The sequence below is a fragment of the Aspergillus foveolatus genome, assembly GCF_047715535.1.
Source record: "Aspergillus foveolatus strain CBS 279.81 unplaced genomic scaffold BDW70scaffold_48, whole genome shotgun sequence".
In the NCBI taxonomy this organism is placed as follows: Eukaryota; Fungi; Ascomycota; class Eurotiomycetes; order Eurotiales; family Aspergillaceae; genus Aspergillus; species Aspergillus foveolatus.
The window spans coordinates 40,211-53,822 of record NW_027396112.1 but is presented as its reverse complement, the minus strand read 5'-3'; the positions used below and the strand labels follow the sequence as shown (position 1 = coordinate 53,822).

General features: G+C 51.5%; 4 protein-coding genes across 4 annotated transcripts; 2 read left to right on the top strand and 2 right to left on the bottom strand.

The window, feature by feature from the left end:
* Positions 1-50: 50 nt before the first annotated feature.
* BDW70DRAFT_162345 (MRX complex nuclease subunit) lies at positions 51-2,495 on the top strand (the record flags this gene model as incomplete). The annotated part of the gene is made up of 2 exons (XM_073741124.1): positions 51-66; positions 115-2,495. 2 exons carry the CDS (start codon positions 51-53, stop codon positions 2,493-2,495), a joined length of 2,397 nt encoding a protein of 798 aa, XP_073593483.1.
* Positions 2,496-2,789: 294 nt separating this feature from the next.
* Positions 2,790-6,222, bottom strand: BDW70DRAFT_169967 (uncharacterized protein; the record flags this gene model as incomplete). Its single annotated transcript, XM_073742817.1, has 4 exons — positions 2,790-4,585; positions 4,635-4,987; positions 5,425-5,767; positions 5,830-6,222. The coding sequence occupies 4 exons, from the start codon at positions 6,220-6,222 to the stop codon at positions 2,987-2,989; spliced, it is 2,688 nt and encodes an 895-aa protein (XP_073593482.1). The 3' UTR covers positions 2,790-2,986.
* Positions 6,223-7,607: 1,385 nt separating this feature from the next.
* BDW70DRAFT_141210 (aldehyde dehydrogenase) lies at positions 7,608-9,505 on the top strand. Its single transcript, XM_073737732.1, has 3 exons — positions 7,608-7,829; positions 7,898-9,099; positions 9,156-9,505. The coding sequence occupies exons 1-3, from the start codon at positions 7,768-7,770 to the stop codon at positions 9,383-9,385; spliced, it is 1,494 nt and encodes a 497-aa protein (XP_073593481.1). The 5' UTR covers positions 7,608-7,767; the 3' UTR covers positions 9,386-9,505.
* A 2,604-nt stretch (positions 9,506-12,109) lies between these two features.
* BDW70DRAFT_162341 (uncharacterized protein) lies at positions 12,110-13,612 on the bottom strand (the record flags this gene model as incomplete). Its single annotated transcript, XM_073741123.1, has 2 exons — positions 12,110-13,561; positions 13,607-13,612. 2 exons carry the CDS (start codon positions 13,610-13,612, stop codon positions 12,110-12,112), a joined length of 1,458 nt encoding a protein of 485 aa, XP_073593480.1.

The window sequence follows — 13,612 nt, the reverse complement described above, 5'->3', positions numbered from 1 at the left end:
TGGATCGGATCTCCATTGTTTCTTTTGCTGCCTAATCAAAAGGCGCTAGCATGTCCAGTCTTGGAGGTAAATGTTCTTACTACAGTTCTCAAAGCTCAAGCTTATGCCACCCAGACCCAGAAACGATCCGCATCCTTGTCTCAACAGACAACCATGTCGGCTACAATGAGCGAGACCCTATCAGGGGCGATGATAGCTGGAAAAGCTTCCACGAAGTGATGTGCCTGGCGAAGCAACATGATGTGGATATGGTGCTTCTGGCGGGTGATCTTTTCCATGAGAACAAGCCTTCCCGGAAATCCATGTACCAAGTGATGCGCTCAATCCGAATGAACTGTCTTGGTGATAAGCCTTGTGAGCTACAACTGCTTAGTGATGCAAGCGAAAATTTCCAAGGTGCCTTCAACCATGTTAACTATGAAGACCTGGACATCAACGTCGGTATTCCCATATTCTCTATTCACGGGAACCATGACGATCCGTCCGGTGAGGGCCACCTTGCGGCTTTGGATATCCTACAGGTCTCTGGCCTATTAAATTACTATGGACGAACGCCGGAGTCGGATAACATCCAGCTAAAACCAGTGCTATTACAAAAGGGTCGAACCAAGCTGGCGCTCTATGGAATGAGCAATGTGCGAGATGAGCGATTATTCCGGACTTTTCGAGATGGGAAAGTCAAATTCTTCAGACCCTCTGTCCAGAAGGAGGACTGGTATAACTTGATATGCGTTCATCAAAACCACCATGCGTATACGGAGACCGGGTATCTACCTGAAAACTTCCTCCCAGAATTTCTTGACCTTGTCATCTGGGGTCATGAACATGAATGTTTGATCAACCCTCGTATTAACCCAGAAATGAAGTTTCGCGTGATGCAACCGGGCTCTTCCGTCGCGACCTCCCTAGTTCCCGGTGAGGCAGTACCGAAACATGTTGCCATATTGAGCATCAAGGGCAAAGAGATGAAATGTGAGCCAATCAGACTCAAGTCAGTACGTCCATTTGCGATGCGGGAGATAGTGCTTTCTGAAGAGAAAGGAGCCCAGAAATTGGCTCGCAAAGAGAACAACCGCACAGAAGTAACCCGCTTCCTCATGACGATCGTAGAGGAACTGATCGAAGAGGCCAAAGCGGAGTGGCTGGAGCTACACCGTCCCCTGAGAAGAGAGGGCGAAGAGGACGAAGAAGACGACGAAGAGCTGAAGGTTCCCCTGCCGCTCGTAAGACTCCGTGTGGAGACCTCCACCCCCGAGGGTGGCAGCTATGACTGCGAAAATCCCCAGCGGTTCTCGAACCGATTTGTCGGCAAAGTCGCAAACGTGAACGATGTCGTGCAGTTCTACCGGAAGAAGAAAACCGCTACATCACGGAAGAAAGAAAATGAGCTCGATGAAGAAGCACTTTCGCGCCTCTCCACCCTAGACACAGTGCAAGTCGAACAACTCGTGCGTGAGTTCCTCTCTCAGCAATCCCTCTCCATCCTTCCGCAAAACTCTTTCGGCGACGCCGTTTCCCAGTTCATAGACAAGGATGACAAACACGCCATGGAGATGTTTGTGAATGAGTCTCTTGAGGGCCAAATAAAGCACCTTCTCTCGCTTGACCGCGACAGTGACGCTGAAGATGATGATACTGAAAGTTCTTTGCAAAAGGCTATGGAGAGATACCGCACCCAGATGGAAGAAATGTTCTCAAAGGGCGTTAAGAAGCGCACCCGTGGCAGGCGACGGTTTAAGCCGAAGCCAGACGGCTGGGTCACAGAGATCGACGGCGTCTGGGAAGATCAGCCCGGTGCGCTGATCCATTCTGATAACGAGGGTGGCGACCCCAACGAAGAAGAAGCCGGCGAGGATGGCACTGAGCCACCAGTGGGACGAATATCTACGCGTGGCCGTGGCAAGGGAGGCAGAGCCGCAGCGTCCACCACGACCCGCAAAACAGCAACTACAAAAGTGGCCGCAGCCAGGAAACCCGCGAAATCGAAAATAACTACTTCTCGAGCGCGCGGCCCCCGCGCCGTATCTGAAGATGAAAACAAAGACGAAGACAACGATCAAGACGATGTCATAATGCTCAATGACGACGACGACGAGCCCCAAACCCTAAAGCCAGGAGAAGAGGACGAAGACTCCGACTCTCAAGCCCTATTCGTCAAACAGCCAGCCTCCAAATCCCGCAAAGCAACTACGACAAGCACAACGCAGCGCTCGCGCCAAACAAAGCGTACCGCTCCTTCCCCCGCTCCATCTTCGAACACCATCAGTCAAACCACTACAACCGCACGTCGCAGAAGAGAAGGCAAGCAAACACAGCTAACGCTGGACTTTGTTGGTTCGCAGTCGAGTCAGCATGCTAGGGGGTCAGTGGCGAGTAGCAACACAAGGTCCATGAGACCGAATCGTACCACGAGGGAAGTCAGTATTCTTAGTGAAGATATCGATGATAGTGACGGGTTTGAGCCGATGCCTAGTAGTAATCGGCGGAGGAGGTAGGGTTGTGTACTTTTCACTTATTTGTTGATGTGCAGAGGTATGTGCGTGTGACGTTGCAATCATAATACCCCCCTCAAATTGAAGTAGGTCAAGTGTATTATATCTTACCTCGTTCAGCCAATCTCTTTATCAATGAAGGGTCCAAAGACGACCTACTGCTAGAATGACAATATGTGCCAAGATCACTTGATATACCATATAATGAATGATTGATGACCTACCACCTTCCCCATTAACATGGCTTCGCTAGTAAATACATACTAATATTACCTCAATCCTACCTATCTTTCTACCCACCTATTACCTGCTCGCGTCTACGCGGTCTACGACTCTAAACCAAAGCATAGCCCATACCATCCACTTAGAGGAGCAGGAGGTAGACTACAAACAGAGCCTCTAGAGCTTTAGCCTTGCCAAACTCCCTAAAAAGATTTACACTAGACTGAACCCTGGTATAGGAAAAAGCACCCCCAGTCACAGCCCATTTGTCATCACAACCTCCCCCTGTTCAAAAACCTCACAGGGAGATCCACCCACCTAGCCCTGAGATACTCCGCAACGTTCTTCCCCAAAAAGTCCACCGTTGTCGTACTCGAGACCCCGCGATCCAATAAATTGCGGAAGAGAAAGTGCACTGCGCGGAGATTTTCCAGCTGAAAGCGCTCGATGGACAAGTTTCGGCTGGGGTCCAGTTTTGCGAACTCGTCGCCGAGGAGATCGACGATGTTTTCGAGAGAGAGCAGCCCGCAGAGCCACGTGTATTCGTCGTTGTGCCGCACCCAGAAACCGCAATTTGCATCGGGCCCTTTGTCGCCCGAGCGGGCGTGGACAAGGCAGCCGAGTGGGCCGCGGATGGTGGGGCCAAATGCCTCATTTTTCACAGGTTGACGGGATTGACCGCTGTCAACGCCGATAACGGGTGAGGAGAGGCGGGACAAAGAAAGGGGCGGGATGGATCTGGTTGTTGGGATTACGGATTCGCATGGTTGGCGGTCCGGGTAGGCTTTTGTTTCAGGCGGAGGCGGGATGGTGAGGACCTTGTTGTCATTGAAAGGAAGGTGGACGCGGTGGTCAATGTCTTCTTGAGGGAGGAGGGTGACGTAGTACTCAAAAATGGGTTTTGGGAAGCCCTGACGGAGATCGAGGTGGAAGGTTGCGCCTGGGTAGCCCTGCATGATGTTGTCGGTGATATGCCGGAGGAAGGCGTTGGGGGCTATGTCTTCGGCATTGCGTGCTTGTGCTATGACCCGGAAGGTGACGGTGGCGCTGTCTTGGTTTTTTGGGTTATCGGGAGAGGAGCCGAGGGTGGAGAATTTGAGAGATGTGTATTTAAAGCTGTAGGGTAGCAGGAGGCGTCTGATCTGGGCTTCTAGCATGCGGGCTTTGGCGTCGATGTCAAGACCGACGAGGAACCAGGACGCCTCTGCTTGGAAGCCTCCGCGAGCAGTGATGCCGACTTTGGTGGTTGGAGGAGGTGGAGCGGAGCGGACGCCGTGAAAGGTCACGCGGTTGGTGCCGATTTGTTCGAAGTGGATATCTGTTAGGATAGCTGTAACGTCGGAATTGAAATACCACGGGCCCTGAATCTCGTATAGGAGCTGAGACGTGCAGGTGTCTACCGTAACAGCGCCTCCGGTGGCAGATGACTGCATCGTAATGACGACCTTTCCTTCTGCTGATATCTCGGCAATAGGGTAGCCGATGTTCGACCAGCCGTCCTTGCCGACGTGCTCTAGATCCTTGAAACCCGTGAAATTGCCCCCACAAACATAGTTGCTGCATTCGATGAGATGGCCAGCAACGAAGGCATTTGCGAGCTGATCAAGGTCGTGTCTCTGCCATTTGTGCCACCAATAAGCCGCTCCAATAACCGGAGATGCATCAGACACTCGGCCACAAAGCACGATGTCGGCTCCTTCAGTAAGGGCAGCCGCGATTCCCAAACCCCCCAGGTAGCATTGCGCAAAGATGGGCTCGAATGACCAGTCTGACAGCACCTCGTTGGTGTAGATGTTCTTGAAGGACGATTTTCCGGATGCCAGTGCTGTTTTTAATGTGGATATGACTTCGTCACCGGACACCCAAGCCACCTATTATCAAATAAGGGTTATATACAAAAGAACAGGAGAGCTGGCCAACCTTTAGATCCAGCTCTTTGGCGCGAATCATATCAGTTACCACCTCGTAGAGCCCCTGGGTGTCCGCATTACCCGCATTAACCGCCAGCTTGATACCGTGCTTTGCCAGATCTTCCAAGGCCGGCTGCAGCGCTAAAAGGAAGGACGATTCGTACCCTGGCGGGTTATCATAGCCATCTCCTGATGCATCGAACCTGCCGGTAGCTTTGTCCAGATCGACTCGGCGTCCAGCCGCGACTACCATGTTGGCTTCACTCATGAAATCGGCGATTATAACGTCCACAGGGTCCAGGGGGTAGTTGCGGCCAAATTCTGCGATGGCATGGCGACGGTCTGATGCGGAGCCGGAGGCACCTGGAGACAGTCATTAAAGATGGATTGTTTAGCTGGATAATTGACATACCTGCGATTCGAACCGGGCGAGAGCTCATGGTGATGATAGATAGGTATCTAGGACGAGCATGCGATGGCAGGCTTCTGAGATAGAATGGTCAGCGGCGGAATCGTAGAATTGCTGTGAACATAAACACCGTCCATGCTCAATAAAGAGATGCGCAAGGGAAATCTGGAATGATTAAAGAAACACTGGATGGTTGTCAGAATACGAAGCGCCTCGGCTCTCGGTGTGAGAGTAATGCGGGGTCGAAAGTTGTTCTCAAGGACGGAAGACTCATGGCTGAGAGGACTAACAGATAGAAGCCTAGACAAATCGAATTTTGAGAGGAACTCTGGGATGCTCATAAAGCTCGTAAATGATAGAGAGTCAGGATGCTAATGGGTCGAATAAAAACTAACATATCCAGCCCACTGGAGAATAGCCATTGCAACAAACAGCAGCAGAGCAGATGTTTTCACCAATTCAATCTCATCCCGATAATAGCGAGTCCAATTGCTCAACTTGGCTAGATGCATACTCTGGCCCTTGTCCTGCAACGCTGTTCGCAGGCCAGGCAGTCCGTCCAAACTGTGGCTGTTCCATTCTTTCTGATAGGCACGCAATTCATCACCTTCCACTTTCTTTCTTGCCCAGTTGCCCAAAGTATCTCGATCTTTGAAATATGGCTTTGGCTCTTTTGTTTCCTCATCGAAAGCTAATGATAGCTGGGGAACACCATATCCACATGAGGTTTGTACCTGTTTTGAATCCCGGTGTTAATGGTCTCTCATCTCTAGAAATGGACTTAAATGAAGACAACCTTGAAAACGTCCAGTCGAATGATGGCACGCGCTCCCACCAACTTCTTCCCTCCCATACGCTCAAGATATGGCCCAAAGTCAGAATCGCTCCATTCAATCACAGAGCCAGTACAGAAGAAGCGCAAAATGCGGGGAGCTGCATCGAAAGAGCAGAAGAGGATTGTGATCCGACCATTTTCGCGGACGTGACTGATAGTCTCACTACCAGAGCCCGTGGCATCCACGTATGCCGCCTCGTTCGGTCCCAGTATGGCAAATGATGCGTCCGGTAGGCCTTTGGGTGAGATGTTGATATGGCGGCCACGGAGAGGAGCAGATGCCGTGAAGAACACCTTCTGGCTCAAGGCCCAGTCGCGAAGTTCTGGTGAGATCGATGGGTAGAATTTGGGCATTCTGAATGCATTGGGAGAATAGGGAAGAATGAAAAACATAAGATGAGGTACGACGGAAGTTCCCTCGTATCACAGCAGAAGCGGAGGCGGTCGCCGACTCCGGTGAGCTGAGATGAGTCTAGGAAACGGTCTGCAGGTGATTTCATGAGTCACCGTGCCGCCCAAGTCCGAAGCCATGTCGCTATACATTATCATAGGGAAAAAAAAGTCATCCTGTCCATACTCCTCAAGGCTTATTCCAAGGGAACCCCGAGAGCCCAGGCAGTGTTCAATATAGATCGACCAGTCATACACCATTCGCATGATCCTGGAATCATCTTGCATACTTCTCCGTAGGACATCGTCCTGGGGCAGTACTAGTGGGAAGGGGTGTTCCGTAGGTTCGGCCTATGTCGGGATGCCCCTGAAGTCTGTTATGCAGCCGAATAATATGGTCCCCATCAACATTGTAGAACCGCTCCGCATGGTTTGCGGTTCCGCGATTCATCCGCAGCGGGGTTTGAGCTTGTCGATGTCTTGTAACTCTTGCTTACCCATACAGAGAAGAGTCTAACCGCACAAGGCCAAGGTTTAGAGGGGATTATCCGGGGATAAGGTATCTATGCCTCGTGGGGTTGAGGGGGAGTCAGCAATGTTAAGTAATCCGTCTGGGCCAATTGAGGACGAGGACCGCACAAAGACAATGTGCAATGAAACCTTGGTGGTACACCAGCATACCTGAGTACCCGCGGGCGGCGAACATTCCGTCCAGATTCTCGAGACGAACCGATACAGCGGATCATTTTCCAGCATATCGACCAAACTGCAAATACAAGTGTACGGAGGACGGCGTATAGTAACGGAAGGACTCCGAAGCCAAGCAACCGATAATGACGTCTCAGACTCTGCGAGTCAGGGCGGGCTCCAATCAGGGAACTTCTGCATGGTCATCAACCCCGCATGATCTTCTCATTACGCCTCTTGATGCTCGTAAGTTTCATTCTCCATTACGGTCTCGGTTATCATCGCAGGCTTCACCACATAGTCTCAAGATAGGCCCAGAAACAGTCCGCTCTAGGGCGGTGAATCGTAAACTTCAATCTGCATTACGGTCTTGGTTATTGATCGCGGGGATCCTCAACGGTGTTTCAGAATCAGGGTGCTCTAGGCTGTAGATCGTAAGTTTCATCCTGCATTACCGCCTCGGTTATTATCGTGACCTCTTCAACGTGTTTTCAAAATCATCTAGGCTGTGGAGGCTGTGGACACCGAGGCGAAGGGGGCGGAATGCAGTTCACCTGGACTGGCTCCTGAAGACCAGTGGGGCACCTCGGCGGTTGCTAGCTTGCTACATGTAATTTCCATGGGTAACAGCTATCCTCAACAAGAGCGGCTCCGCTTGACCTGTTCCCCTCCTTTCCCCTCTTTTGCTGCCACCACTGGCTCAGTGCTACCAAAGCCAGGGCGGTATTATTAAAGCTCCTTCGTCCTCCCACCGAGCCGGGATTTCTCCCTACTTCAACACTCCTCTCCCAAGATACCCATATTTCACACTCTCCGCTCATCATGTCTGACTTGTTCACTACCATCGAGACTCCGGTCGTCAAATACGAGCAGCCTCTCGGCCTGTATGACGTTTTCTCGCCTCCTTGTGGTTTTTCGTGTTTTGTGTTTTCTAACGATCATTGGGTTGTAGGTTCATCAACAACGAGTTCGTGAAGGGCGTTGAGGGCAAGACCTTCCAGGTCATCAACCCCTCCAACGAGAAGGTCATCACCTCCGTCCACGAAGCCACCGAGAAGGATGTTGACGTCGCCGTCGCTGCTGCTCGTGCTGCCTTTGAGGGGCCATGGCGCCAGGTCACCCCCTCTGAGCGTGGCGTTTTGATCAACAAGCTGGCGGATCTGATGGAGCGCGATATCGACACCCTCGCCGCTATCGAGTCTCTCGACAACGGCAAGGCTTTCACCATGGCCAAGGTCGACCTTGCCAACTCCATCGGTTGCTTGCGCTACTACGCTGGCTGGGCGGACAAGATTCACGGTCAGACCATTGACACCAATCCCGAGACTCTTACCTACACCCGCCACGAGCCCGTTGGTGTTTGCGGTCAGATCATCCCCTGGAACTTCCCCCTTCTGATGTGGTCCTGGAAGATTGGACCCGCTGTTGCCGCCGGTAACACCGTTGTCCTCAAGACCGCCGAGCAGACTCCTCTCTCCGCCCTTTACGCTGCTAAGCTGATCAAGGAGGCTGGATTCCCCGCTGGTGTGATCAACGTCATCTCTGGCTTTGGCCGTACCGCCGGTGCTGCCATCTCCAGCCACATGGACATTGACAAGGTTGCATTCACTGGCTCTACTCTTGTTGGACGTACCATCCTCCAGGCCGCTGCTAAGAGCAACCTGAAGAAGGTCACTCTTGAGCTCGGTGGCAAGTCTCCCAACATCGTCTTTGATGATGCTGACATTGACAACGCCATTTCTTGGGCCAACTTTGGTATCTTCTTCAACCACGGCCAGTGCTGCTGTGCTGGATCCCGTATCCTGGTCCAGGAGGGCATCTACGACAAGTTCGTCGCCCGCTTCAAGGAGCGTGCCCAGAAGAACAAGGTCGGAAACCCCTTCGAGCAGGACACCTTCCAGGGTCCCCAGGTCTCCCAGCTCCAGTTCGACCGTATCATGGAGTACATCAACCACGGCAAGAAGGCTGGCGCTACCGTCGCCACCGGTGGTGACCGCCACGGCCAGGAGGGTTACTTCATCCAGCCTACTGTCTTCACAGACGTCACTTCCGACATGAAGATTGCCCAGGAGGAGATCTTCGGTCCTGTCGTCACTATCCAGAAGTTCAAGGATGAGGCTGAGGCTATCAAGATCGGCAACTCGACCGACTACGGTACGTCTATCTTTACTTAGTCTTTGCCGATGTTTTTGTTGCTAACATACGCACAGGTCTTGCTGCCGCCGTGCACACAAAGAACGTCAACACCGCCATTCGCGTGTCCAACGCTCTGAAGGCTGGTACCGTCTGGATCAACAACTACAACATGATCTCTTACCAGGCTCCCTTCGGCGGCTTCAAGCAGTCCGGTCTCGGCCGTGAGCTTGGCTCTTACGCTCTTGAGAATTACACACAGGTCAAGACGGTGCACTACCGCCTGGGTGATGCTCTCTTCGCTTAAAGCTAATTGTATGACTTGACGAAATTGCGAATACAAGTTGGATATATCCTGTGTGCTACGGCACTGGTTCAAATTGCTTCTTGTGCAGCAACCATGTGATTTATGTAAAACATATCAGATAGCCCCGGATACGATTTACGATTTTTAAATTTGCTTTGTCGTAGTGTCCACATATCATTGTCCGGCCAAGCACAAAGCCTGTGGCTATCTTGAGCACGCCGCGATCCTGAATCGTAGCTGGATTGGAAATTCGAAATCAATTGCCCCGCAGCCACCGACACTCGGGCTCCGGGCAAGTACCCCGCGAAATCCCTCACCCCTCCTCGGGGTATCTTGCTCACCCCTCCTCGGGCCAAGATACCCCGAGACAGACAGGATCGTACTGCAACGACAGGAGCATTAATATTCTTCCACGGTTGCTGAACACTAGTCTGATCCATGTAACTGAAAAGTACGATTAATTCGAGTAAGGTAAAGTCTAATTAAAATACTACTGCCCGTCATGTATTGTTGCTGGCCATGGCCGGTTTGACTCAAGTATGAAACTGATTTATTTATATCTTTATGTATTCAGAGAGTATATGATTCGAACATACGTGCTTGAATTTCTACGTGGGTCAATGGCCTTCTGATGCCCACGGCCTTTCCCGAGTAGGACTCTGCTGTAGTTGATCGCGCCGTACCAACACGGCAAAAGGTTTTTGGTGGGCTTTCTCGGTCGAAAGACAGCACAAGCTCAGATGTCCATGGGAGCGGGTCTGGGTATCCCAAGAGTCCAGGGTCCCCAGAACGCCAAACAGCGCTAGGCTATAAACACATTTTATAGCTTTCAATTTTGATAAGCTAAATGGTAGGATGATATGCTAATGTTTCCCCGCCGTCAAAGCACGTAATGCTGAAGATCGACATCCCCAAGTAAATAGACCATGCTCCAAAGCTAGGACGTAGCGTTGAAGTAGTATGCGCGGATGCAATATTACATTCTGCTTCTGCCATCTAGCAACTTCGTCAGGTCATACGAAGGAGGTGTCTCCTCGCCATTAACCAATATAGACTTTGCCTCGATCCAGTCCGTCTCCTGAAGAAGATTATCTCGCCATGTAGTATGATTATCTCGACCTTCAAGTATCATTGGTTCGCGGTTGGCAAAATCGCTCTTTCGCTAGCTTCATTATCCGTTCTTGTTCTCGCCCAGCACGGTCCGTTTAAGAGGTCGACGTAGGCGGATCTTGAAGTGCAGTCAAACGTCCTTGGAGTCGGTTAATCTGGTCTTGCAATCGTCGTATCAAGTCATTTGTTGTCTGGAAATCCAGAATCGATTTTTTGTTGCTGTCTAGTGGATTGGGGGTATGCTCCAGCTCGAACGGCTGAAGTTGTTCAGCCAGATCCAAATGGTCGTCTGCTGATTGCGGTGTTTGGAGATCTTGATATGATCGGGTTCGAGTCGACATCTCGACGGTAGTGCGGATCCTTCGCCTCTTGTTGATTTGTTTTTTGGCACAAATGTCCTTGCCTGTTTGTTCGGGCCTTATTCAGGGGCTCGATTGTTGTGCTTCTCCCCCTTCGAATCTGGGACAGCGTGTGTCAAGCATCCTTGGAATCTAACTAAGATGGGTTCACTCAACGAAGGGAGTTGCACTAGCCCCTTACACATAGATAAACATATGCACACCCACAGCTTCCATACCAGAGACTGGTCCTTGCGACAGCCGTAGTTACCGACCAAACTGATGCTGGGTCTGACACATGAGCTCGTCACTACATAAACTCACTACATAAACTAATGAGCTAGGGGTTAAATTGGCTAGTGATAACCCAGATGAATCTTCCTTACGTATTGTATTAGGAGTACGTAGTCCGGTTTGCTTACGCGTTGCTCAATCCACAAATGCAGCTTAGGTAGCTCACTGATTGCTGGATGATATGACCATCAAAAGTTTAACTTACGACCCGAGACGAAAGACAGCCGCTCAATTTGTGGGAATATTCGTTACTTTCCTGGCCCTAGGTTTGAATATGCTTGGGGAACTGGTCAATATTCAACTCATAGGCCTTGTTTAGGTACGCGAATAGTAGCGCGTATGAGTGCATGCACTATGGAGACGGTTGACTTTGTGCGTATCATGAGATTGCGCAGAGGATCAGTACGAGGGTTGTGGTCCTGGCTAAAACGGGGATCAAGAACCCTAGGCACACTTTCCCGTACATAAGAACTCCTCGATATAGACGACCTGGGAGCTCTCTCATCCGTCTTCCACCCACCTCTCTATAGCGTCAGTCTGGCGGACTAAAAATCTGAAAAATCTCTGCATGTCTATCACCGCCGAACCTACGTACACCACTGCAAAGGCCAACTACGCCACCTCTGCAACCAATTACCCTTATTTTCATACTCCTTGTCCCCCCCTTCCACCGGCGGCCAAACAGAATTAAAAATGGCCTCCAACTGCACATCCCCCTCAGACACCCAACAGCGGTCAATCTGTTTCTGTATATGCTTTACGGCCTTTACACCGGCCAGAAGATCCGTCTGAACCGTCCAAGGCGGCGCCAGCGCTTTGAAGATATTGCTATTCGACGCTATTGATATGCTTGTTGCAGCCACTGCAGGTGCACTATACAGTGGACAGATCTTTAACTTCGCGAGGCGCCGATCCCCCACCTGGAGAGCGCAGATGTGTGTAAAGATAGTCTTGGCCAGATCTTCGTCAATGGCGGAGTTGATCATCGTGTCTCTGATGACCAGTTAGGCACGTCGAGGCCGGTAGAAGGCGGGGTTTGAGCCTTCTCGAATTCCCTTAGGTCGCGCGGTGGGTTTGGGGAGAGGCATTCGGTTTCGTTAGGGTCCACAAGCGGCGGGCAGTTCAGGTAGAGCTCGAGAGTTGTTAGGGTTGAGAACAGGGCGAGTGCGGTGTAGGCGGGTGTTTCGAGGCCGCGATTGCGTTGGATGGCGATGCACAGGGTCTGGAGAGAGGGGCAATGGGCTGCAAGGGTGTGGATTTCTTCGACGGGGCATAAGGAGCCTGTTACACTCTGGCCTTTTGCGCGGAGTCGGCGGACGGTCTGATGGTTCCAGTCTTGGGGGCCGACGTTGAGCTTTAGTTCGAGTAGTGTTGGGCCGTGCTTGCGGAGGGCAGTAGGGAGGAGGGTTGGTTTGTAGCTACCCAGGAGGCAGACGTATGTGAGCGGGGGAATGGAGTCGAACATTGCTTCTGCAGCTGTGTAGAAGGATAGCTCGTCTACTTGCGGTGGGAAGAGAGCAAGGGTGAGTCTATTTAGCTGCTGGAAGGGACGAAGATTGGCAATAGCGCGCAGTACTTGGGTCTCTTCGATGCAGCCAACGGTCCACGATTTTAAGCAGCTGTAATCTACTAGCTGATCCCACTTGAGGAACTGCCCAGCCGGCATTAGGGTATTCAGCGGCCACGCTAGCTGTTCAAGCTTTGCACGCAGTGGTTCCCTCCCACTCCTTTCCTCAACAACCACGGTCTCGTTGAAGTCTTCGTTCGGGCCAGCTTGGCCACCCGTGATGATCTGCAATGCAAGCCTCTTGACATGCGGTGCACGAACAACTACATCTTCAAGAACTCTATCTGGGTGCTCCCTGAAGTTCCTGCGCTCCGGATACTCGAAAAGAGTAACATGTGCGGTGTGCAGCTGCGGCGACAGAACCCAACCGTTCGCCTTCCGATACATGTCTCCGAGTTGAGGACTCAAGTAAACAGATAACCGACAACCTGGATGATACTGCCTGATGGCCTCGTGAAGCTCGACAGGGCCGCCGTTGGACACAAGAAGATCAATATCCCGTAGTTGAGGAACCTTATGAATGAGGTCAATTACCCCGGCGCTGCGGTCCGTTGAACAACATTTAACTTTGGGGATTCTTCGATCTCCCAAGTTCTCAGCTTGAAGCGTAGCTCGGAGGCCACTGTAGGCACGAAGCACTGGTGCGCGCGGTGGGCCGCTAATTGGATACCATGGGACGATGATACTGAGTCGTTTTACGTGAACGAGCACACGGCTGGCTTCTGGCTGCCAGATAAACTTATGAGAGGCATCGTCTTTGAGTATACGGATGATGATATGCTCGTACAAGAGCGGCCTGGCAATTCTGTTCCATTCTTGGTCCACCAGGGAGAGTGCAGACAGGCTCTCTATACATTCATCGCGTGTCTGCAGATACGGTCAGATATAACGCCACTGAAAAAAATGGTTGACGTGCAT